This window comes from Perognathus longimembris, chromosome 22 (assembly GCF_023159225.1).
Source record: "Perognathus longimembris pacificus isolate PPM17 chromosome 22, ASM2315922v1, whole genome shotgun sequence".
Lineage (NCBI taxonomy): Eukaryota > Metazoa > Chordata > Mammalia > Rodentia > Heteromyidae > Perognathus > Perognathus longimembris.
In genome coordinates, this window is record NC_063182.1 from 12504124 (window position 1) to 12529196 (window position 25073).

The 25073-nt window shown below is 44.3% G+C and overlaps 1 protein-coding gene across 1 annotated transcript; it reads left to right on the top strand.

The window, feature by feature from the left end:
* On the top strand, positions 1-24090 carry Ckmt2 (creatine kinase, mitochondrial 2). Its single transcript, XM_048331568.1, has 10 exons — positions 1-62; positions 11827-11995; positions 13730-13928; positions 15260-15355; positions 15854-16075; positions 17910-17995; positions 18948-19071; positions 19923-20057; positions 21583-21708; positions 23818-24090. Exons 2-10 carry the CDS (start codon positions 11844-11846, stop codon positions 23935-23937), a joined length of 1260 nt encoding a protein of 419 aa, XP_048187525.1. The 5' UTR covers positions 1-62; positions 11827-11843; the 3' UTR covers positions 23938-24090.
* Positions 24091-25073: the final 983 nt, after the last annotated feature.

The window sequence follows — 25073 nt, forward strand, 5'->3', positions numbered from 1 at the left end:
GCTCCCATTACACTTCTTGGCTGTGTGCGCAGCAGGACGTGCCGGACTCCTCCAGCTTCAAGGTCAGTGAGGCGGTGAAACTGCTTGATTGCAGGGAGCACGGGGTGAAGGGGCTTGGTGGGGGTCGCCCCAGGACTGTGGGTCCAGACTGTACCACACAATGACTGTGGGCACGCGCTTCTGTGTGCAGAGAGAGGAAAGTGAGGAGAACTCACTGGAGTTCTGCCCTTGGCTGAAAGCTCCTCTTCTTGGGCAATACTTCCTGATAGGGAGTCTGAAATATTTGTTGAAAAAAAAACATTTTTGGTGGAATTTTGAAACTGAACTTGGCACAACTTTAAGCCTCACATTTCTTTCCCTTGTAGTTTTGAGGGATCGATCAGTTATTTCTGAGAATACTTTCCCTCTGCCTTATCAAAGGAGGTACAGATCAATGACCCAGGATGAATCAACTAGAAGGTTTATTCTTTTTCTTGAGGTCCTTAGAAAGAGATAACTACTTGTAAGCCCAACCCAATGTAAACTGGTCAATATGATTCCTAGAGATTCATTTTTAAATCATTAATGTAATGATAGTGAGGCAAATAACTCTCTCTCTCTTCCCCTCACCTCTTTCCAACCAAGATTAAAGGAGGTTGGCTTTGTTTTCCCCCCTTCGTTTGTTTTGTTTGTAAACTTCAGACTTGGGCAGAGACCTGTTCTTTGCTTCTTTGCTTGTTTGGCCCTCAGGGTCATGTCAGGCCGGCTCAGGTCTTCAGGTGCTCTGCTTTGAACATGTGGAAAACTCACTTGCCAAAGCCTCCTGTCTCCTCCGCTGCTGTTCTTTAGACTCCAAAAGCCGTGTGGGGCGCTAGGCCCCCACAGTGTCTGCTGGAGTCTGTGAGGCGGCCCAGAAGAGTGCCTTCCCTGCTTTCTGCTCCCACACGTATCCTCCGCCCGTGTGTCCTTGGGGCAGCGCTCTGCTCTTTCCTGGGGAGCTCAGCCAGCAGAGATGGCAGGAGGCCTTCCGGACCAAGGGCTCTGAGAGGCCCCTGCGGGCACCGTGAGGCGGCTGCGTCCCTTCATTTCTCCTCTGTTTGGGCAGATGTCTTTTGCAAAGACCCCAGACCAGTTGGGGGTGAATTCTTTGCGGACTAAGACACAGGAATCCATGCAGTCCCCTTGGACTCTCTAGGCTTCATGGTCAGATCACACAGACAGACATGAGCTATGGGCTAGGGACATTTTCCTGAAAGGATAGCTAAAGAATGTTCTGGAAACCACCGTTTGAGAGTATATAGAATGAAATTGTCTTAGGCTTTTGGGAGCAGGGATGGGGCTGAATTGAAGATCACATTACCCCTAGATCGGAGAGCCTGGGTCCCATCACTACCCCAGTCTGGAGAGAACCATCGGAGTCTCCCGAGAGGATACAGACAGCGAGTGTTGGGCATGCTGGGATTTCCTGCCTACTGAGCTGAAACCCCATAGGGAGTCAATCCTGAAGGTGAATGTTGAAGGCCACTTTTCTCTAGGAAGCTTCAAGATAGCTTCTCCTGAGCAGAGAAGATAGTACCTCACTCTGTTATAGTGGCTCCAAAGGCTACCTGGCCCCTAGCCACCTGTTCTCTTGAAAACATTTGCTTTTGAGAGACAAGTCTGGTAGTAGTTCCATGGCTTCATCTCAATCGAGTGGAGGAGAGACTCTAAACATCTGCTGGCCGTGACTTTCTAGTAGCTGAGTCATGTAGAGCAGCCCAGGGGTGTCCCTTAAGGTTGAATGAGAGTGCATTGCTTGTAAGGAAACTCAGACCCTCTGCCATCTTACAACTAGGAGAGAGCAGTCATTTCCTGCAGGCCTATGAGACTGGAATCATGAGAATTTGCTCAGAGTGTCCTGTGGAGCTGAGCCAGCCCCAAGGACATCCTCTGCTTTGGGGTGACTTTCTGATTGAAAGCTGACACGTAGTTCCCCTCAAATCCCTCTCCTCCACCTGTCCTCTAGCTCCACAGAGCTCAGATACATGGATGCCGTTAACAGCAGAATCAGAAATAACTCTGAATCAGCAGAAAGGCACACACCATGTCCCCATCTGGGTATTCAGAATGACTGGGATGCCCAGTGTTGGGGCAGTAACAGAACCCAGTTTTCCCACATTCCAGGATGTCACAGAACCAGAGAAAATGCTTACACTAGGACCCAGGCCCTTGGCACACCTGGTTGGGCTGGGGAAATGCATAGCTCTTTGGCACACTGCCCAAACAGCTCACTGTGACTGTCGTTGTCATTCAATGGAGAATAACAAACATTCTGCTGCTTTTGGCTCAGTAAGTTTGGGCTCTCACTCTTCCTGGCTTAAAGCCCAGGAATTCTGCCCAATATTATCCCAGAGGCTGGTAAAAATGCTTTTCAAATCAAGATTTATAAAGAGCTATCACAAGTTAGGGAAACTCAACCCTGAAAATCCCAACTTTGTGGGCTAGGAATATGGCTTGGTGGCAAGAGTGCTTGCCTCCTACACATGAAGCTCTCGGTTCGATTCTCCAGCACCACATATATGGAAAACGGCCAGAAGGGGCGCTGTGGCTCAGGTGGCAGAGTGCTAGCCTTGAGCAGGAAGAAGCCAGGGACAGTGCTCAGGCCCTGAGTCCAAGGCCCAAGACTGGCCAAAAAAAAAAAAAAAAAAGAAAATCCCAACTTCCACTTGAGGGGGAGAGAGAAGGAAAGGAGAAAGGAAGCAAGTCCATGCATCATCCTCAAAGACATCCCCAAAAGCATCCCCAGTGTGGCTTCGAAAACACCCTCAGCACCTTGTGTCAGAGGGGAGCACGCAGAGCTAGCCTGGGTATACCCGCCACTGAAGCAGAGGTCTGAAATGGAAGAGAGCAGGCTTGCAATGTCCTGGGACTCTGAGTGGAGTCACAGGGTTGGAGGTGACAATCTGAGGTCCACAGGAATCTGGATCTAGGGATAACCACAAACCTTGGTTCAGCCCCCAGCTCTACCTGTGTGTTGGCGCCAAGACCTAGAATACATCACTTGACTTCCCTTGAGATAAAATAATGCCTGCTTGGTGTGGTTGTTGCAAAGCCTGAGGATATTTGTCAAGCCCTTGCAAGGAGCTCAATAGATACTCTGAAAAAAAGGTGGGGGGGCAGGCCTGGACAGATGAGTTCTAGGTAGAAAGAAACACCCCAGCCAAAGGTCAGAGATGGCAAAGGGGAGACCTGTTCCACAAGCCAAAGGCCATGTTGAGAGGGGAGTTAGGCAAGGGAACCCAAATGAACCTACTTCGTGAACTGTCATGTTGTCATGTTGGTTTTCAAAAGCTAATCAGTAGATCTGAAAGTATGCAATAGGCAATTCTTCAAATAAAGTCTTGTCCTTAAGAAGGACAAGATATAGTTAGATAGATGATTGATATAGATAGATAGAAAATTATGTAAAACACTTTAAATATTAAAATGCAAACTAAACTGAGAGGAGGAGACTTGGGGAGAGTGGAAATATTCCCACGGTGTGGGAGCTGTTGGGGGAGGGGCTCACAGTTACTCCATGCTTGCTGTGTCCTCTCCCTTCCTTGCTGCAATTCTCTTGGGAGCGTGCTCCTCACGTGGGCTCCATCCCAGACAAGGAGCTACTGGGGCTCAGGTGGGCACAACAGGCTCCCCTCAGCCAGCAGGGCAGGCCATCGCCAGAGGCGAGGCAGCTTTTTCAGGACAGTCTTTAGACCCTCATGTGAAAGAAAGCACCTACAACTCTGGATTCTTTTTACTTTTTTTTTTTTTTTGCCAGTCCTGGGCCTTGAACTCAGGGCCTGAGCACTGTCCCTGGTTTCTTTTTGCTCAAGGCTAGCACTCTACCACTTGAGCCACAGCACCACTTCTGGACATTTTCTATAGATGTGGTGCTGGGGAATCGAACCCAGGGCCTCAAGTATATGAAACAAGCACTCTTGCCACTAGGTCATATTCCCACCCCTAATGTTAGCATTTTACTTAAGCATGTTCAAGTGATTTATATAGAATTCTACCAAGAAAAAGTTAATAAGTTGCTTTCTCCAAATCTACTAAGAAGTTATCCTTTCCGTGACCTGAATTACTTTTAGTAATTTTCCCTAAATCCACACATTACTCCATAGTTGGAACATGCCATGCTTAATACAATCCTTCCTTTCTCACACATGAATTCCTTCCAAAGATTTTGCCACTATGATTTTATTCATAAATTTCTCTCTCTCTCTCTCTCTCTCTCTCATACTGGCAGCTTTATTACTGTCGAATGAGGGGTTTTTTTTGCATTTTTTATTGTCAGAGTAATGTACAGAGGGATTACAGTTACATACGTAAGGCAATGAGTCGTGGAATGAGTTTTGACAGTGTGGTACTGCCATGTTTGATTTTTTTTTTTTTTTTTTTTTGGCCAGTCCTGGGCCTTGAACTCAGGGGCTGAGCACTGTCCCTGGCTTCTTCCCGCTCAAGGTTAGCACTCTGCCTCTTGAGCCACAGCGCCGCTTCTGGCCGTTTTTTTCTATATATGTGGTGCTGGGGAATCGAACCTAGGGCCTCGTGTATCCGAGGCAGGCACTCTTGCCACTAGGCTATATCCCCAGCCCACCATGTTTGATTTTGATCGTGGCTTTTCTGACTCTCTTTCCGGAATGGTTGCAGCACTTCTCCAAGCTGTCCATTCTCAGTCTGGGTGGGAGGCTGGTGCTCTCTGTCCACGCTGGTGGCAGCCTCTGTGCTCTGGAAGCACAGCTCTCCTCCCTGCCTCCTGCCTCTCGCCCTCTCCTCAGCAGTCATCAGCAGGAGACAGTTACCACCCAAAGAAGGCTTCGCCTTCATTCAACCATCTTCCCAGCTAGAATCTCTGACGTCAGTGTGGTCCTGAAGAAGGCCTGGGGCAGGGAGCAGACCTGAGAAGTTCCTAGGGATAAGGACTGGAGGGAGAAGACTTTGGGGATGAAGGAAGAGAAGGAGCACCAGAGCAAGTGCAGGAATTAGCTGCAGTCACACAAGGGTTACAGAGTCCAGAAGACAGAGCAGAGCTGGCCTGCAGGAACGCACATCCCTGAAGCACCAGCTGGTCTCTGCTTGACCAGAGGGAGTCCATGTCCTGAGGAGAGCGAGGATCTAGAGGAAGCCCCCGTGTTGGCTGAGGAGACGCAGGAGAGTGCTAGAAGACAGGCTAGCCCACAGAGGCCTGAGGATGGCAGATCAGAACTTGAATCCAGGCCTCTGGCTCCAGGGCTGCTGTTCATAACTCCACATTTGTGTTTGTTCATAATCATGAGTGACCTGTCTCTAACTGCAAACACCCAGGAAGAACTAACTGACATCTAAAGTCTGTTCTAATGCCCAAGTTCTTAGAATAGTTCATTTACTCGAGCATTTACTGAGAGCCTATCAGATGTGGGATCAGTGGGCTTCAGAGCTAAGAAAAACAGTAACCTGGTCCTACTGGGCCTTGTCCCTTTGAAATACAGGATTGGTTCCCAGCGATTCTTCACTTTGATGGGACTCTTCAGCACACAGGGGCCTGGAGGAAACAAAATAATGTTTCTTGGAGCAAAGAGGGAAAGAGCCTCTCCTTTTGGGGGGGGGGGGTGAGGGGAACTTTTCCTTTAGAAAATTGATTACACATTCTTTCTCTAGCCCTTTGAAATATATTCCATTTAAAAAATGTTAGATGGGTTATATGTACACATATAATCATAGCACCCAGGAAGCTGAGATAGGAGAATCATGAGTTGGCAGCCAGCCTGGACTACATCACAAGACCTTGTCTCAAAAACAATAGCAACAACAAAGAAACCAAGTGAACCTGGGCCACTCTATCAAGTCAGAAGCCATCACTAAGAAACAAGCAGCAAGGATGGTGACTCTGTCATTCCAGTCTGCAATTTCTTTTTTTTTTGGCCAGTCCTGGGGCTTGGACTCAGGGCCTGAGCACTGTCCCTGGCTTCTTTTTGCTCAAGGCTAGCACTCTGCCACTTGAGCTACAGCGCCACTTCTGGCCATTTTCTGTATATGTGGTGCTGGGGAATGGAACCCAGGGCCTCATGTATATGAAGCAAGCACTCTTGCCACTAGGCCATATCCCCAGCCCATCCAGTCTGCAATTTCTACACTCAATGCAAAAGTAGTCTTACTTAGATGACTGGCTCTACTTCGTAGAAGAACCTCCGGCCACAGAGATGTGAGCATATTTGTCTTTGAGAAAAGGCAATTAGCTGACCCCGAGGACCAGCAGTAATCACCGCATTAACTTAGAATGACTTACAAGGCTATCCAAGCTTCTTTTCTTAGTTTCTTTAACGAACAAATATGCAATGAACCCTATCTGTTTATCTATATACAGCTGTCTTTCTGTCTGTGAAATCTTTTTGGTGGATGGTCTATGATATGCTCCAGTGGTTTAATGCTTATGCAATAATAAAACTGTTTAATTATCTTTCCCGTATCTTATGGGGAGAATCTCTTGGGTGGCATAAGATGTAAATTATATTTTGCCAACACCCAGCATTTGCTTCTCACTAATGGTTCCTTCTCCACCTGCCTTCTCAATCTGAGGAGCCCATTAAATAAATGAAGAGCATGCATATTTATGCCCTGTGCTCTTCATCAGTAGCCTTGCAGGGCTACCTGTGGAGACTACTGAGGATGAGAAGTAGCTCGTCGAGTCCAAATGGTCACCTTGGCAGCTCAGAGACCAGCAACCTGCGCAGTGAGTCACTGCACATCAAACCTATCAAAGCTGTTTGATTACTTTTATTGGTAGGCAAAAGAGATGTATTGGCCTCAAAAAAATAAAAATAGAACCAGGTGCCAGTGGCTTTCACTTGTAATCCTAGCTATCTACTCAGGAGGCTGAGGTCTGAGGATCATGGTTCAAAGCCAGCCAGGAAGGAAAGTCTGTGAGACTCTTATCTCCAATTGACCACCTAAAAACTGGAAGCGGTGCTGTGGCTCACAGGGGTAGAGCGCTAGCCTGAGTAGAGGGGTGCATTGACAGCGCTCAAGCCCTGAGTTCAAGCCCCGTGACTGACAAAATAATAAATAAATAAGAATAATATATAGTTTCTACCATTGAGATGGAGTCTCACCAACTTTTTTTTGGCTTGGATCTGTGATTCTCCTGATTAGCCTCCCGAATAGCTAGGATGACAGGTGGGCTTCAGCATATCCAGCAATTGGTTGATAAAGGGTCTCAGAAACAATTTGCCTGGGCAGGCCATCAACTGTAATTAGCTTCCCTAGTAGCTAGGATTATAGTCATGAGCCACCATGCTTGGCTAATAGGATCTTTTTAAAGTTTGGATCCAGAAACAGTCTATCAAATTTGAATTGACTTGGATATAATGCCAAGGGTGTAGCAGATTTAAACCATGAGAAATATTCAAACAAAGAGGCCAATTCGGGTAGGGAGGTGCCAGGGGAAAGAACTTCTTCCCTTATAGAATTGTTCAATATCTGAAAATGTCCACTGAGAGCTGATGACAATCAGGCAGAACACTGCTCCCCCATACAGCAGTGAGTCACTCATTTATAGGATAAGTTCTGGGAACTTATGGTCCTTGTGGGAACATAACATGGAGAGGAACTGATGTGCACATGCAGAATAAGCCTAAATGGTTCTGGTCCATAACACTATATGGCCTAGTGATACAACTAAGAGTCACAGGACACATGACAGAATGGGAGCCTGCTCTCTCTGTGTAACATAGGGTACTGCTTTACACTCAGTTGGTTTTTAAAAATGAGTTAAACGAAGTAAACACAGGGGCTGGGAATATGGCCCAGTGGCAAGAGTGCTGGCCTTGCATACATGAAGCCCTGGGTTCGATTCCCCAGCACCACATATATAGAAAATGGCCAGAAGTGGCGCTGTGACTCAAGTGGCAGAGTGCTAGCCTTGAGCAAGAAGAAGCCAGGGACAGTGCTCAGGCCCTGAGACCAAGGCCCAGGACTGGCAAAAAAAAGAGAAGTAAACACAAAGGCCAGTTGTGTGTCATTTTTATCAAGTATTTCATTTCATCCTGTACCTAATTGGATGTACTATGCTTTTGTATGGCTGGCAGTGCAGTAGATTTGTTTAGAGCCACCTTACTGCACATACATGTGCAATGCCTTATACTACAGCATGACATAGGCAATGGGAAATTTTCATCTCCACTGTAACCTCAGAGGATCACAATCACCTAAAACATCATTTTAAGTGCAATTGTATCAGGTTAGGAAGGCACTGTTCACTGAGGAGCACTGAGGAGCTGTGGCAGGTAGAATGGTTCTTGGCCTTAAGGAATTTTATTCAGCTCCAGTGAAGACAACACAGTGCAAGTTCCTTAAAATGACAGGACGACATGACAAGTGAGTTCAACAACAGATATTTAAAAACACCGCAGCCCAAGCACAAATGAATGAGCAGCTTGGGAGCGCGTTGGGAACTCAGATAGAAAGTCATCGCCTTGGGCTGGGAGAGGCTGAGACATCAGATTGTGACCCAATCAGACAGGAACAATGGGACAGCAGAGTCCAAACTGGAGTTGCAGTAAGGAATGAGAAGTGGCAATACATCCTCCACAACAAAGTAGTGCGATTTCCTGCACTAGTGCCAAAGTACTTAGAACAGTAACATAAATGCAGATGGATTTTTCATATTAAGATCACTCACGCTCTCAAGTTGTCAGTCTGAATGTTAGGCTGGCCACCATGTTCTCAGTGCTCCTGTGGCAGTCTATGAGTGATCTATTCGTGAACTATATTTGATTTTATGAAATTCTGAACGCAGTCTTATTCAGTTAGTATTTGTCTCTTTCTCCCCAGACGGGATGAAAGGACAGTCTCGAACCAACCATTTGTCTTGTTCCACATTCTGTATAGAGTGAGGAGGAGCTAGGAGAGTTGTGCGAAGCTTCTGTCAGTGCTGAGTAGAGTGGCAGGCCACTTTCCAGAAGCAAAAGTTGCAAGCAAGGTAAGCTGAAATTACTTTCAGGAATGCATCGTGGCTCATGGAAATCACAAGAAAATGTCATATCAAATTGCCAGCCTTGCATTGTTGACATACCTGCTGCTCCTATCAAATCCTGAGAGAGCCCATTGTGTGGGGGCTCCGTGATTTGGGGGTGAATGAATGTCACCCACATGGGCCTACTTTGGTCTAAGCAGATCCAGTCTCATAATGCTGAAAGACAGCTGGGTGCAAGCAAAAAGTAGAACCAAGTACAGATAATTAATTACTTGCCCAGGATTTCTAGAAAGAACACTCAGGCTGCCTTAGAATCACCTTGGAGCCCCCAAGTACCAGTACTGCTTGTCCCAGTCACATAAAGCAATTCCATTCTAGACTAGGCTCCAAAGAATTTCCATTTTAAAGACGAGAATAAGATCAGTGAACTGCAGTGGGTTCTCAAGGGATGCCACTACAGAGACCACATAAAGATACTGTCAGCTTGTCCTCAAACAAGCGTGCTGAGCTCCACGGCTTCTACCACAATGTTCTTCCCGGTGGGCTAGAGCTCACTGCTCATTGGAACCTCTGCCGTGTCACATGATCTTCAGAAAAGCAGGAGCAGCGAGCCAAGAACAACTTTAAAGGGAGACACAGATGTGTGCCGGCTGCAAGATGCAAGGGAGATGGTCTTTATTTTCCCACAAGCCCCTCTGGCTACAAGAGTGGAGGCCAGCAGCCTGTGGATGCTGAAGACTTTGTCCTGGGAGTCGCACTTGGGCTGTTAGCTCCTCCCATCATCTCTGAATGGAAAGTTGAATACGTTATGATGATGCACGGGCCAAGGAGGGAATAGGAAAATGTGAAAAGCTTTGCTTCATGAGCCTAAGATTGCTTTTTACACCAAACTTTCTTCCATGAGATACATTATTTATAAAAGAAACTCGATAAAGCCACACACTTTGCACATTGGTTGGTGCACACTACTTCTTACACACAAACATCTTCCCACTTTTACTTTTTCTATACATCATGTTATCACCTGTGCAAATAACAAAATGGAGTGCCTTCTGAAGAGAACGTTCAACCACGAATACGACTCCTATAACACCTAAAGCCTGCCAGGCTAGAGGGGCATGGAGAAGTCAAAATAATAATCTACCAGCAGAACCTTTGAAGGTTGACATTAGCCCAAATGCCTTGTCCTCATAAACTGACATGTTGAAGATCATTTGTACAACTACTTAAGATAATGTAAAAAATTAAAAGGACATGCAATAAACATTTCATTAAATCATGAGAAAAAGTGATTTCAGCACAAGCTTGGTTATGGATGTTAGGAGATCACAGAGCTGCCATTCCCAGATCAACGATTCAGTGAGACCTTTGCTTTAGTTTCACACCCAAGTTTATCAACTTAATAGTGAAACTTGCTATCTCTGTGTATCTTGGCCAAAGAAAACCATAGAAGGAAGAAGAGTTTGGCAATGCGCTGAAGCTTGGTATTCCAGACTGTCTTCGGTTTTCAATTTCTTTCTTTCTCAAGTATGTGTTTTAGTAGTTCCTTTGTTATCAATGTGTTCATTAAGTTTTTATCTTGTTATTTCTCACTTTTGGAAGAGAATTAGACTGTATCTCCAATGATAGGTTTATAGTCATTGTCCCTTTGTCTCTAAATCCATTATTTTCTTGGGTTTATTTTGGAAAACTTAGCTGATTTTTTTATTCCTTTGTAGATGAGCTATGTTTTTTCTCTTACTTCAATATCTTTGTTACTGTTGTGTGGTTTTACTGTTACTTTTCTAGATGTTAGCTTCTTTTCAGTTTGCTTGAACTTTGTTATGCCTCTAGTTTTCCATTAGTTCCGGATAATTCTCTTGGCTATTTCTTTTTAAATAATGTCTTCAGGGTTTTCTTTTTTCTTTTTCTATTCTCTTTTTGTATGACTTTAACTAGACATGTATCTGACCATGCATTTTTTCCATTGTATTTCTGAATTGATATTTTCTATTTCTTTGTTTCATATTCTGGGTAATTTCTCAAGATATAGTGTCCAATTCATTTATTCTGTCTTCAGCTGTATTGTATCCAGTAATTTAAAAATCATTCTCTTTCAAATTAGCTTGATCATTCTTTTTTTTTTTTTTTTTGCCAGTGCTGGGGCTGGAACTCAGGGCCTGAGCACTGTCCCTGGCTTCTTTTTGCTTAAGGCTAGCATGCTACCACTTGAGCCACAGTGCCACTTCCGGCTTTTTTCTATTTATGTGGTGCTGAGGAATCGAACCCTGGGCTTCATGCGTGCTAGGCATTAGCTCTATCACTAAGCCACATTTCCAGCCCCTTGATTATTCTTAACAGTCTCACGTTGCTTGCTTATGATTGTGATTCCAACACTTAGTTCTTTAAGTATCTTATTGTAAGCTAATCTATATTTTTGTATGGCATTCCAGACTTTTCAACCATTGGACGTCTAAGTCTGAGGTTATTTCTTTGATTGGTTCTCATTTATTATATCTTTTCACTTGCTTGGAATCTCCAAGACTTTGCTTGTTGTCTGACATTAATCTGCAAGAACCCAGGGCTTAAACTGAATATAATTTTGTTAGAAAGACTTTGAGCCCCTTTCAAGGGCTCCAACCCAATGAGGGAGTCACAGTCTAGGCCTCTTACTTCATTGTTAACATTTTGACCTTAGTGCTTGAAGGACATCTGAAGAAATGTAGACATTTATAAACTCTAACCCTGTCCATCATTTGCAAAGGAATGGGAAGAAACCAAAAAGAAAAAAATAAACTAATAGAAAAACAAAACAAACTCAAAAAGGGCGGTGGCTCTTCTCTAGCCTGTGGTCCAGAGCTATCGTGGCTCTCTCTGACAGCTCCTTTGCTCTCCAGACACTGACCTGAGAAGGATGGCCAGCATCTTCTCCAAGCTGCTAACTGGCCGCAATGCATCTCTCCTACTTACTACACTGAGCACCAGTGCCCTGACCACTGGTTACTTGCTGAACAGGCAGAAGGTGTGCGCTGAGGCCAAGGAACAGCATAGGCTATTTCCTGCAAGGTAAGTCCTCCAAGCTTTAAATAACTCCAAGTGCCTGCCAGAAATATGTCTTTCCCTACTGGAAGCTGTCAGCAAGGACACTGCTCCTTGTCTTTCAGGATGACTAAGGCAAATGGACAATCACTTTTGAGACTCATTAATCCCAAAGACCTGTGGCAAAAACCCAAAGAATTGTTGCATCATTATTTCTGCCCAGAAATAATAATAACTATGAATGAATAACTATGAATAATAATAACTATGATAGTGAACATGTATTGGACACTTACTTTTTGAGAATATTTACTAACATGTGCATTAAACACTTTACGTGGAGTATTATTCATCTTAGCTTCCTTTGTGATGAAATGAGGTCTTAAAAAGTTAGCTGGTTAGCTGGTTTCCTGCACTTTGAAAATTAAGCTTTTTGTAAAAATAACATATAATTGATTTTAAAGTATTAAGCAGTTAATAAGAATTATGGCTGGGTGCCAGTGCTCATGCTTATAATCCTAGCCACTCGGAAGGCTGAGATCTGAGATTTGCTATTTGAAGCCAGCTCAGGCAGGGAAGTCTGTGAAAATTTTATTTCCAATTAACAACCAAAATGCTGGAAGTGGAGCTGTGGCTCAAGTGGTAAAGCACCAGCTTTGAGCAAAAAAGCTTAGGGACAGTGCCCAGGCCCCGAGCTCAAGCCCCAGGACCAGAGCATACATACATGTATGTATGCACACACACACACTCACACACACACACACACACACACACACACACACACATTAAGTAGTATCCAAGTTCATACAGCTGCTACAGCCAAGGGCAAATCCAGGACCCTTGGTTCCATACCCATGCTTCACACACTGCCACACTGAATTCTGGAATACCAAATGCCATAGGACTGATTTTAAGTCTAAGCATTATAAAACATTACAGATTGAAAAGGAGAAATAGAACAAAGGGGAAAATAGCTCCTTTTTGTTCAGTATTTGGAATTTGGCTGTAGGTGGCATGGCCTACACTGAATAATGACTTCTTAGGATTCCATGTAGGAAGGAATGGCTAGATAGGCTGGGAAATGCACTGCACTGTCTCTCGGGGGCATTTTTCTTTTGTATGAGTTAGCACCTTTGAGGGAATCATCAGCAACTAGCATGTACCACAGGAGCTAAGATTACCTGCCTTCGAGCAGGTAATAGTGCTCCTCAATCTCCCGTACTCCATCCAATACATTGCACAGAACACACCAGCACCTACTCGATGTCTTCCTATGTATATTTACTGAATATCTCTTAGTTCTCATGGTGCTTGCCTTATAGACAGGACAGGGAAATAAATGAGGAGATAGGTAGATTCATCTGCAGGGTCTCTGGTCTTTTCCACCCCAGGCATAAAAGATCACACTGGATTTCTTGCTGAATTTTACTAAAACATATTAATGGACAAAAGAAAGGTCTGCATATGATTTGTAACTCTTGATATTCTGAGTCCTTTTGCTTCCTCTTCACCTGAACTACAGTCTGTAGTGGGTGTCTTGAGGTCTCTAGTAGATAGGGCCTTTTCTCTGCTGACTGTTATTTTTTAAACTTGGTTTTCTTGAGTCAGGATTCAGCTATACAACAGTCCTTGTTTCCAGTGACCCAAGAGAGTCTGGTGGAAGGATAGGCAGAAACAAAGACCTCTGAGAAGCCGTCTCGTTAGGGATGGCAGGGAGCTCTCCTTGGAGGCTGCTTGCTGGACACTTCTCTCCTCCCCCAGTGCAGACTATCCTGACCTGCGTAAGCACAACAACTGTATGGCTGAATGCCTCACCCCCACCATCTATGCCAAGCTCCGCAACAAGGTGACACCCAATGGCTACACCCTGGACCAGTGCATCCAGACTGGAGTGGACAACCCCGGACACCCCTTCATAAAGACGGTGGGCATGGTGGCTGGAGATGAAGAGTCCTATGAGGTAAGAGCACTGGATTGCTGATTTCCGACTGGAGGATGTCCCAGATAGGCGTGACATACGCCATCCCAGAGGCCTCTTCTCTATGGGGCCAGCTTTCTCCCCTCCCCCCCCCACTCAGGAATAGCTTCCATAAAGGGAAGCTAGCTCCCAGAATTGCTTTCCGACACAGTGAGAGCTGCATCTTTCTAGAGACAATGTTTCCTTTGCTGCTGCCAACTCTCCTCCTGGAGAAATGAGTTAGTTGCACAGCAGAGTTTTCTAAGCTTGTCAAGAGGATGAGTTGGTACCGAAAAAATAAAAGTCAAAATTTATTCACTAGGATGACACTAGGAGCTGTCACGTTGTGGCTGAGATTTATTGGGTGGGATCACATTCTGTGTTTCTGTTGTCTGGGAATGATCTTTCCTACTACTGTAGTCCAGACTCCTGAGCTCGCCAAATCTCACGATTACAGCATCTTCATCCTTGATGCCGAAGCATGGGATGGTCTGTGGTTAACAGAAATCATTCTCCCCATCATGGTGTAGGCCCAAGCTTGTGCCTCCCTCTTTGTATTCTCCTACCACAGGGAGCTGAAGGCAGGTCCTCTGGAAGGCAGCCATCAAGGGAAGAGAGGGGCGATCTTGAATAAATAAAACCAGTGGCTCGCTGACCATTGTAATACACAGCTCCAGACATCTCAAGTCCCAAAGTAGAACTGTTTCACTGGACTGAAAGCCTTTCCCACATCACATCCCCCAGTTCTCCCAAACCGAGGTTATTCTGTGACTTCCCTTGCCATTATTTCATGTAAATACTATCTGTTTTGTTTTGTTAACTAGATTTTGCACAGAACTGGTGGGCTGGAGAGATTGCTCACAGGAGAGCTTCCTGCTTGGCCTTGCCTGTTCCATGTGCTGCTTGTGTAGACTGGTTTTCCAATGGATTTAGTGTGTTACTTTAATTAAATTTTAGCTGAACTTCTCAGAGCACAAAAGCTGGCAGCTTAGCCTCTAACCTGGAAGCATCTTATATTCCAGAGTAGAAACCACAGGATTGTCTTGCCCAGTGGCAGTGGCTCTGGTAGATTCCCTAGGGAGGAGGTTCAGAGGCGTTCTGTAGCCCTGCTTTCTATTGGGGGGGGGGAGGGCAAGATGCTCCACCCCACAAGGCTTTCTCTGGTATAGGGTATTCTGTTTACTACTAGCCACCAGCCCCCTCTCACGTTTATTTCATCCCTAGTAATACAAAGAATTTCAGCAGAGGGATCAACTCTGGCCATGAAGATAAAAAGGGGCAAGGTGAAAGGAAAGGCCTCTTGCACTACTGGATGAGCATCTTCCTTCTTGCAGGTGTTTGCTGACCTTTTTGACCCTGTCATCAAACTGAGGCACAATGGCTATGACCCTAGGGTGATGAAGCACCCAACAGATCTGGATGCATCCAAGGTAGGTTCCAGCCTCCCTCTCTCCTTCCCCAGAAGCTGGCATCCCAGAACGTGGGCTCTGGAGGGAGGGGAAGGGCTACTTCCCTGGTTAGATCTTCCCTGAAGGCTCTGTGTCTGCCCAGCGTATTCCCTGGAGAGCCCAAGGAGACATTTAAGAAGTTCCCACCTTCCTTAAAATTGCCTCTAGGTGAGGGATGGTCATTGAGAACTTTAATAGTTTCCTGAAGCAATCCTTTTCAACCCTAACACCCATTGGGGTAAAGGATTCCCGACCCTACTCTATGAAACAGCTGCTTTTTTCTTATCTGAAGACCAAGTTGCAGATGTGTCTAGCAGTTGGATGTGCAGTTAACGCACAGCCTCTGGGGCGGGGGGGGTGGGGTGGGGTGGGGGTGTCTCCTGGGAAGCTACAGGGCCGTGGATGGGAACTTAAGTGTAGTTGAGTCAAGATGGTGACCAGGAGCTGGGCAGTGACCCTCCACTCTGCTCTGCTCCATAGATCACGCATGGGCAATTTGATGAGCGTTATGTGCTGTCCTCTCGGGTACGCACTGGCCGCAGCATCCGCGGGCTGAGCCTGCCCCCCGCCTGTTCCCGGGCTGAACGAAGGGAGGTGGAGAACGTAGCGATCACCGCTCTGGAGGGCCTCAAGGGGGATCTAGCCGGTCGCTACTACAGGCTGTCGGATATGACGGAGCATGACCAACAGCGGCTCATCGACGTGAGTGGCCTGCTGGGGAGGGGCTGGACAGAGAGCCCGGACCATGCAGGGCAGCCCTGACCTGGTAGGGAGACCCTTTCCCTGTCAGAGACTCCAGCCAGGCTCTCTACGGGATTGGCCCAGGACTGAGTCTAGCTGGGGATTTCTACCACTTCTGTATAAGGAAGATGGATGTAGGCTTCAATGGTTCTACTTAAGAATTTATAGAGGAACTTGCAATGTAAAGTTGCTGGGGTGGTGTTGGAGGGTGGAGGTGAATGGAGGAGACTCTTGAGTGTTGGCAAATCCGAACTATGAGGTAAGACCATCCTACCGATGCTTACCCTTACCATGCCCCACGGAGGCCCACGGGGCTCACAGCACTTCCGATGACTTCCAAGCTTCTCTTCTGCACCGGGGTAGACAAAAGTCATGTCCCTAATGTAGCTTCCCACCATGCACACTTATTTTAAAAAGCAACTCAATCTCCAGGGAAAAGCAGAAAGAAAATGTTGTCATTTCAAATTCCAGAAAATATGCTCTGTGTCTGAACCAGACCGGCCAGCCATCTGGCTTACAGCTTTACTCTCTTGGTCTCTATGGCCACCAGCCAATGTCTGACTGTCCTGTTTCAGAACAACTGGTTGTGCTTTTTCTTGGGAAATGACAGCCTAAAATCCTCTTGACTTAAGTTTCTAACTTCTCTCACTTCCTACAGATCGTACAAGGACTTTCCTCCCTATGTCCACTTACTATCTTACCTCTGAGTAGTCATGTCTGAATATATGGTATTACATGAAATACGGTACTATATACCCAGGAAAAGATGGCAGACTCTAGATACTGGCCTTGATATGTGGGATATAACATGGGTTAAAGGCACAGTCTTGGGTATCCTTGAGGTCAAGGTGTGAAATTAGGCTCTACTACTGTGTGGCAGCATAATAGCCCATATAGGTGGTTTTCCCTGAGTCTCAGTTCATCTATAAAAGAGATGGGTTGTAGTAACTCCAGATGTTTACTGTGAGGAGTAGAAGAAATACATTATAAGCACAAAGAATAGAACCTGGTCCATGATGAGCATTAAATGAACAATAAGTTCATTTATAGATCACTATTGTGGAGCTCACTGGACATTGATGAAAGTGAACTATACAACTCATGGGTAGATGAGAGGGGGGAACTGGGAGAGAGTGAGGGAAGAGAAGATACTGTACGAAATGAAATGTACTCATTTACTGACTCCTATACCTTCCTCCTATACATAAGCTCTACAATAATAAAGTAAAATAATGAAAGAAATAGAGATTGTCTGCTGTGTAGTACCGACTTTTCAGGCTAGCATCCCCTCATTCTTGTTTATTCTTTCAGTGCATAGAGTTCATGCTAGTGAGTATGATTTAAGAATTAAGGATGTCCATCCAAGCTGGGCATGGTAACAGGACAGCAATCCCAGCTCTTGAGGGGCCGAGGCAAGAGGATAGTCAGTTCCAGGCCATCTCTGATACACTGAAAAAAATCCATTTGAAGGAAGCCGGTAGTTTTTAGCCTTAGCTGCACACTAGAATCACTTTAAGAGCTTCTTCCCTTGCCTAGACCCTGCCCAATAATAATGAATTCAGAGTATCTGGAGATATTAAACAGATTAAACAATTAAAACAGAATCACTAGAGGATAGGAACTGGGCATTCACGTTTTTAAAAACTGCCAGCAAGTTCTTGTGGGCTGCGAAGCTATGACCTACTACCTAAGAGGCCTCAGCCGTTATTAGTGAATTGAAACTTGGTCACCTGGCGCTTGAAGTTAGGCCTGATCTCATCAGTTTCTTCTCTCGCTTTGTCCTTTTGGCCTACAGGACCACTTTCTGTTCGATAAGCCAGTGTCCCCTTTACTAACATGTGCGGGGATGGCCCGTGACTGGCCAGATGCCAGGGGAATCTGGTAGGGACACAGCGTTTTCACGCTTGCCGTGTGCAGAGGATCTCAGATGGCCTGCGTGTCCTAACCTGAAGTTGCTGTGAACTGCAGTTGACAGCATGCCTGGCTTGAGCTATCTGGGGACGATAAGACTACTTGAGAATGTTGTATATGTGTATGGGAATGAGACATGCCTACTGAAGTGCTGAGATGTTTAGAAATGGGAGCTGGCTTGCATGCATCTTGCATGGTGACAAAAAGACCATCATTAGAAGAAAAGGGTTTATTTCCTATTATTTGACTGCATGGAGAGTTTGTCTCATGACACTAAAAGAGAAGAAAATTAAAAATGAATATTGATAACTTAAGAAAAACCCTAAAAGAAAGAATAGACACCCAGTATGCATATATTTTATGATGGCAACAGTCCTCAGCCCACTTTGAGTCCTGTATCTTCGTGGGTTATTCTGACCGTAGCCCTAAGATATAGTAAAAGCAATCCTTAGCAGGTTCTCTAGAATGGATATCCAAGGTCTACACAGCAAACCTAGGTGAATTCTTTTAAGTATCAACTCTTTCAGGCTGCTCATAAGCCCATGTCATTTTATGTCAACACCCTGAGATTCTGATCTGTTTGATGTTTGATCTGTTAGGAGATGAAATACTCTTTGTTAGTGTGACCACCAAATATTATCATAGTTCAGCTATTTATTTTCATCCTCTTGAAGGAACTAAAGAGATTATATTCTTTTTGGACAAACAACATGACATCTTTGAGAACGAGAGTTGTCCTTATCCTTCATTCTATCAAGGTAGCATTATTTTGTGCTACTTGTTCAGGTGCAATTAAGAGATAAGGGCCATCTAGGAAATGAGGAAGGTGAAATGAAGCAATCAAGCTACAGAGGTAATAGGAATTCTTAGGTGTTGAGACAAATGCAATTAACACTCAACACCATATTACTCTTTTCGTTAGGCATAATTTTGACAAGACATTTCTCATCTGGATAAATGAGGAAGACCACACCAGAGTAATCTCCATGGAAAAAGGAGGCAATATGAAACGAGTGTTTGAGCGATTCTGTCGTGGACTAAAAGAAGTAAGATACAAACAAAGATTTCTGAATTCTCATTGCGATAAACTCCCTCTACTTTTCATTGTCAAGAAAGACACCATGATCTAGGTGCTGCTGGCTCACACCTGTAATCCTAGCTGAGATCCAAGTATCATGGTTCAAATCTAGCCAGGGCAGGAAAGTCCATGATCCTCTTCTCTTCACTTAACTACCAGAAAACCAGAAGTAGTGCTGTGGTTTAAAGTGGTAGAGTGCTAGCCTTGAGTGAAAGAGCTCAGGGACAGTGACCAGGCCCTGAGTTCAAGCCCCACAACCACCCACAACAACTAAAAAAAACTTCCAAGATATAACTAAGTTTTTCTAGAGATCAAGTGCATGTTTTTAGAGTGGGTCTCCCAGGTTTATGCTTCAGAAAATCAGTGACTTTCTCTTTATTAATGTTATGCTTCTCTTAACAGCCCACCATCGTTTCCAGAGTCTGTGGGCTCATTAGTTATCTTTCCATTTTCTTAACATTGCTCTTGGCTATTCTAAGCATAAAGATAATATAGGATGTAGCTTGACCACAGACCTGGCTGCTGGGAATTCCCATGTTCTCCTACTGTCTTACCTTGAAAAAGAACATCAACTGACATTTGTTGACAGATTGTTGTCGAGTAGGTAATATTCAATGCTTTGTATGGTTTATCTGATTTAATTAGACCATTTTAATATTGTAGTAGTAGATGTATCATTTTATATTAAGTAAGTACTATGAATCTACTTCAATTTTATTGGTGACAAATGTGTGCTACATCTGTCGTCCCCCTCTTCCCCCGTCATTCGTGATGAGCTGAACAAACTCTTCCACTTGTTCCTTTTTGGTCTACTTGTAGGTAGAACGGTTAATCCAAGAGAGAGGCTGGGAGTTCATGTGGAACGAGCGCCTAGGATACATTCTGACCTGCCCTTCAAACCTCGGAACTGGATTACGAGCTGGTGTCCACGTTAGGATCCCCAAACTCAGCAAGGTAATGCTACATAACCAGAGGCCTTGTTGAATTCCAATAAGATTGGCTCAAACGGAACTGCTTTGAGGAGGGAAAAAATATCACTGCCCAACCCTTACTTCCAACATTTACAATAGGACATTAACAAGAAAAGGTTAAGTTCATCTCAAACATTTATTTATATTAGTTAGGCTAAAAAGCGCAAGACTTATAATAAAATGCTTTTGGTTTCAAGAACAAAGCCTTTGAGTTCTCCATCATGTGACGAATCAAGATCGACAAGTTCTTGCTCTACTCCACTCTGTTCCCTGAGGTTCCTTCCATTTCCATTCTCTCTTTTAGTGCAAGTAGTTCTTAAGTTGAGCGTGCTGAGAATTGCTTTGAAGGGCTTGGTCAAATACTGATTGCTCATCCTACCTGTAGACTTTGCGTATCTTGCAAGTTTCCGGATGTTGCCATAGCTGCTAGTCAGGGGATCGCATCATATAAAGAAAATCAAATATGCTAAAAACAATTTTAGACAATGTGCTCCCTACTGAAAAAAGGAGTTTTTGATGAAACTCTAATCCTCAAAACATTATTTCCACTTAAGTTATAATTTAACAGTGACAACTGCATCAAGATGCAAAAACAAAAAAAGATTGTAGAGGGGCTGGGGATATGGCCTAGTGGCAAGAGTGTCTGCCTCGGATACACGAGGCCCTGGGTTCGATTCCCCAGCACCACATATACAGAAAATGGCCAGAAGTGGCGCTGCGGCTCAAGTGGCAGAGTGCTAGCCTTGAGCAAAAAGAAGCCAGGGACAGTATTCAGGCCCTGAGTCCAAGCCCCAGGACTGGCCAAAAAAAAAAAAAAAAAAAAAAAAAAGATTGTAGAAGCTAAGAATATCACATTGAAGTCAGGCTGCCCAAGTTCAATTACAACTCTGCTACCTTCTAGCTGAGTAGCTTAGATCTGGGAATCCTTCTGAGCCTTTGGCTGGTCAGGTGTGAAATGAATTCAATGGTTTTAGTGTGTCCGCTATAAATGAGTGTATTGAAAAGTCAATCTCCAGTTTTTTGTGTTTGTGGTATTTGTGGTTGGGCCTCTGGGAGTTAATTTGGATGAGATGAGGTTCCAGGCTTGGTGATAGCACTAGTGGCTTTCCAGGAAGAAGGAGAAAGGCCCACACTAGCATGCACGTTCTGTCTCACCATGTGACGCCCTCTACCATAATATGATGCAGCAAGAAGGCCCTCTCCAGATGCCACGGGGTTGCTGGCATCATGCTCTTGGACGCCCCAGCTTCCAGAACCGTGAGCCAAATATGCCTTTCTTTTTCTATAAGGTTACCTTGTCTTAGGTATTTTATTATAGAAACAGAAAATTAATTCAAGGGGGAAAGCAATTTCATTAGGTTGCTCTAAGGCTTAAAATTTCAAGCAGCACAGTCACCTGCTACCAAGTAAACAAATGCTTCCTATGTGTTAACTTATGTTATTACTCGCCATGGGTCATTTCTCTGTGGTTTGGCAATGGTAGTCAGTCGATGTCGCATTTCTGCTAGGATCCACGCTTTTCTAAGATCCTGGAGAACCTGCGGCTCCAGAAGCGCGGCACGGGTGGAGTGGACACGGCAGCAGTGGCGGATGTGTACGACATTTCCAACATAGATCGGATCGGCAGATCAGAGGTAACGGCTCTCACACCAGCTAATAAAAGTGGCCTAAGAGAGAAGAAAGGGAGGAGCAGCCTCAACAGCCCGTCTCCATTCACAGCCATGTAGTGTTCCTGTTTCCCACTGAGTTCTGAGTCAGCTCACCATTCACTCCTCCCTATTACTCTTTCATGGTAAATGATGCATAAAGGTAAATACAATGTCTTTGGGGAATTACAAGCAAGAAAAGAGATTCACAGTCAGGCTGTTGTCCTTGCCTGACCCCATGAGCTTTCCAGAAATCTACATCAGTAGGAGTGCTGTTATGCTAAAGGACAATAGCATGTTGTTTTTTCTTGGTATGGAGTCACAGTACATAGGTACTAACCCTTGCGAGGTGGGAAATGTGAAATGTTCCTGTTGAATTTCTCTTAGATCTCTGATGATTTCTAAAATTTTTATTTTTAGGGTTATGATGAAACATAAGGGTTATGCTAGCTACATATAAGATTGTCCTCATAGGACAGTTGAAGGAGTCTGTGAGTAGAATTCATTGCTGTATGCGGAGCTTGAGTGCAGAAGGAGATGAGGCACAAAGAACTCATTTAAGGCATAATCAGTTGAATGCTAAGCAAAACCATTTCATTATCCCAGTAAATGCTACAAACATGGGATGCTAGGGTTGCTGGTCAGAAGACTACACATAGAAAGAACCACTGCATCTTCCTGTGGTTGTACCCGCACTATCACTGTATCTCATCTGAGTACACTGGATACTGTATATGCTGGTATTAGAACTAGGGATGTGAAAGGGAATAGCAAAATCGAGAGACAAAGGATAAAAAGACAAACAACTCCAAAAGCAATACTTGCAAAACCATTTGGTGTAAACCAACTGAACAACTCATGGGGGGAGAGGGAGGGGGGAAGGGGAGGGGGGAATGAAGGAGGAGGTAACAAACAGTACAAGAAATGTACCCAAGGCCTAACTTATGAAACTGTGACCTCTCTGTACATCACTTTGACAATAAATAAGGGGAAAAAAAAGAGAGGGAACCACTGCAAACACTCAATGATTCCTTCCACCTTTGCTGCTCATTCTTAAGTTATAGCATGTATATTTATGTTATCTGGAACCAACTTGTTGTTCTACTATTTTAGTTTAGATTTTCTCAGCAGCAGTGAGACTTACTTATCTAGGAGATAAATACCCAGGGAGAAATGCATTGGTATGTGTGCTTTAGTTTAAGAAAGGCAAATATTTGGAAATCAGTTCTAATTTTTCTTCTAGGGCAGTAATTTTCTAGCATACCTTAGTGTAATTTGTTAAGTAACTTTTAAGTAATATATTTGCCTAGCACAGTACAAACATGGCTTAGTCGCCAAACATTTGATTTTAAGGAATTTTTCAGGAAGACACATAGTATGTAAATGATACCTACACTAACACAGCCGGTGCTCAGATAGCTTAGCAACAGGTCAGAATTAAGATCCAAAGAACAAGAAAGTATCATTGTATAGTCTTTTTACCTTAAGACAAATTCTGAAACTTTATAGTAAAGACTGATGAGAAACGAACACATGAGATTAAAATCCAAGTTTACATATATATGGATATATATGCACACATATACTATATGCATATATATATATTCTCACATACAAATAGTAACCCCATATATAGTAATCCCATCTTCATTAAAGAACACCTGAGGGGCTGGGAATATGACCTAGCGGTAAAGTGTTTGCCTCATATACATGAAGCCCTGGGTTCAATTCCTCAGCACCACATACATAGAAAAAGCCGGAAGTGGCACTGTGGCTCAAGTGGTAGAGTGCTAGCCTTGAGCAAAAAGAAGTCAGGGACAGTGCTCAGGCTCTGAGTTCAATCCCCAGGACTGGAAAAAAAGAAAAAAGAAAGAAAAAAAACCTGAGAGACTCTCCTGCGATACTTCTGTTTTCCATCTCTGACCACAATCTTCAGAACCCTCTTCTCCCATAATTCTTTAGGTAAATACAAGGAAAAACTGGTTACAGAGTCCAAGCTGAGTGGCAAGTTCTCATTGTTCACAGAAATATCTTGTTTACCAGTGCTTTGCAGTTGTTTTCTGTCCAAATTAATTATTCCTCTTTTTCATTGTCAAGGTTGAACTTGTTCAGATAGTCATTGATGGCGTCAACTACCTGGTGGATTGTGAGAAGAAGCTGGAGAGAGGTCAAGACATTAAAGTGCCACCACCTCTGCCTCAGTTTAGCAAGAAGTGACCTTTCCCTTTCCTAACTTAAAATAATGTGTCTGCTGGTATGACAGACCTAAAGAAGTCTCTACTCTGAGAGTTTTTGTAGACTTGAAAGAAATGTAAAATTGTAGGTCCTGCCTAACTTTACAATAAAACTCTCCTTAATATCTTTGGTTTATATCACTGGCTTTTAAGTTCGAAGAGGAGCATTCAGAAGAGGCATGAGGCAAAAATACTTTAAGGTAATGATAAAACAAATATTTTGAAGACCACATAGATATACATCAAGACAAACTTTTAACTATCTAGATGTTGAATATTGTCAGCCTTTTAATAAATCCCTATGGGACACCATTAGAAAATGAGGAACCAGGGCTGGGAATATGGCCTAGTGGCAAGGGTGCTTGCCTCATATACATGAAGCCCTAGGTTCGATTCCCCAGCACCACATATATAGAAAAGGCCACAAGTAGCGCTGTAGCTCAAGTGGTAGAGTGCTAGCCTACAGCAAAAAGAAGCCAGGGACAGTGCTCAGGCCCTGAGTTCAAGCCCCAGGACTGGCAAAAAAAGAAAAGAAAAGAAAATGAGGAACCAATAAAATAATCAGCTTTCTGGAAAACAGAGCAAGAGGAGACAATGTCTCTTGCAAGTATGGAAATGACCAAAAATGACACACATGACAGAAGCTATTTATTCAAAACATGCTATAGCAAGGGAACCAACCATTCTTAGTTGCTTTAGGCAAATATGCACAGGCAGGCAGAGGTGTGGGAAAACTTTAAGGGTTAAAAGGAAGGTGACAGGGCTGGGGATATGGCCTAGTGGCAAGAGTGCTTGCCTCGTATACATGAGGCCCTGGGTTCAATTCCCCAGCACCACATATACAGAAAACAGCCAGAAGTGGCGCTGTGGCTCAAGTGGCAGAGTGCTAGCCTAGAGCAAAAAGAAGCCAGGGACAGTGCTCAGGCCCTGAGTCCAAGCCCCAGGACTGGCCAAAAAAACAAAAACAAACAAACAAAAGGAAGGTGACACCAAGTTATGCTCTGCTTGGGTTATAGGCACAGGAGACTGGAGGAGGGGTAACTAGAGGCCCCATACTCCATGTGGTAAACTTAGAAAAACTATTTGACTGGTCCTAAGTTAGGAACAAGAAGAACATTT

What these genes read in the sequence shown, in the direction of transcription:
- Ckmt2 (XM_048331568.1), top strand. Translation starts at nt 11,844, where the DNA reads ATGGCCAGCATCTTCTCCAAGCTGCTAACTGGCCGCAATGCATCTCTC. An exon ending in CATAGGCTATTTCCTGCAAG is followed by an intron (nt 11,996 to 13,729) that starts GTAAGTCCTCCA and finishes CTCCTCCCCCAG; the next exon opens with TGCAGACTATCCTGACCTGC. An exon ending in GGATCCCCAAACTCAGCAAG is followed by an intron (nt 20,058 to 21,582) that starts GTAATGCTACAT and finishes CATTTCTGCTAG; the next exon opens with GATCCACGCTTTTCTAAGAT.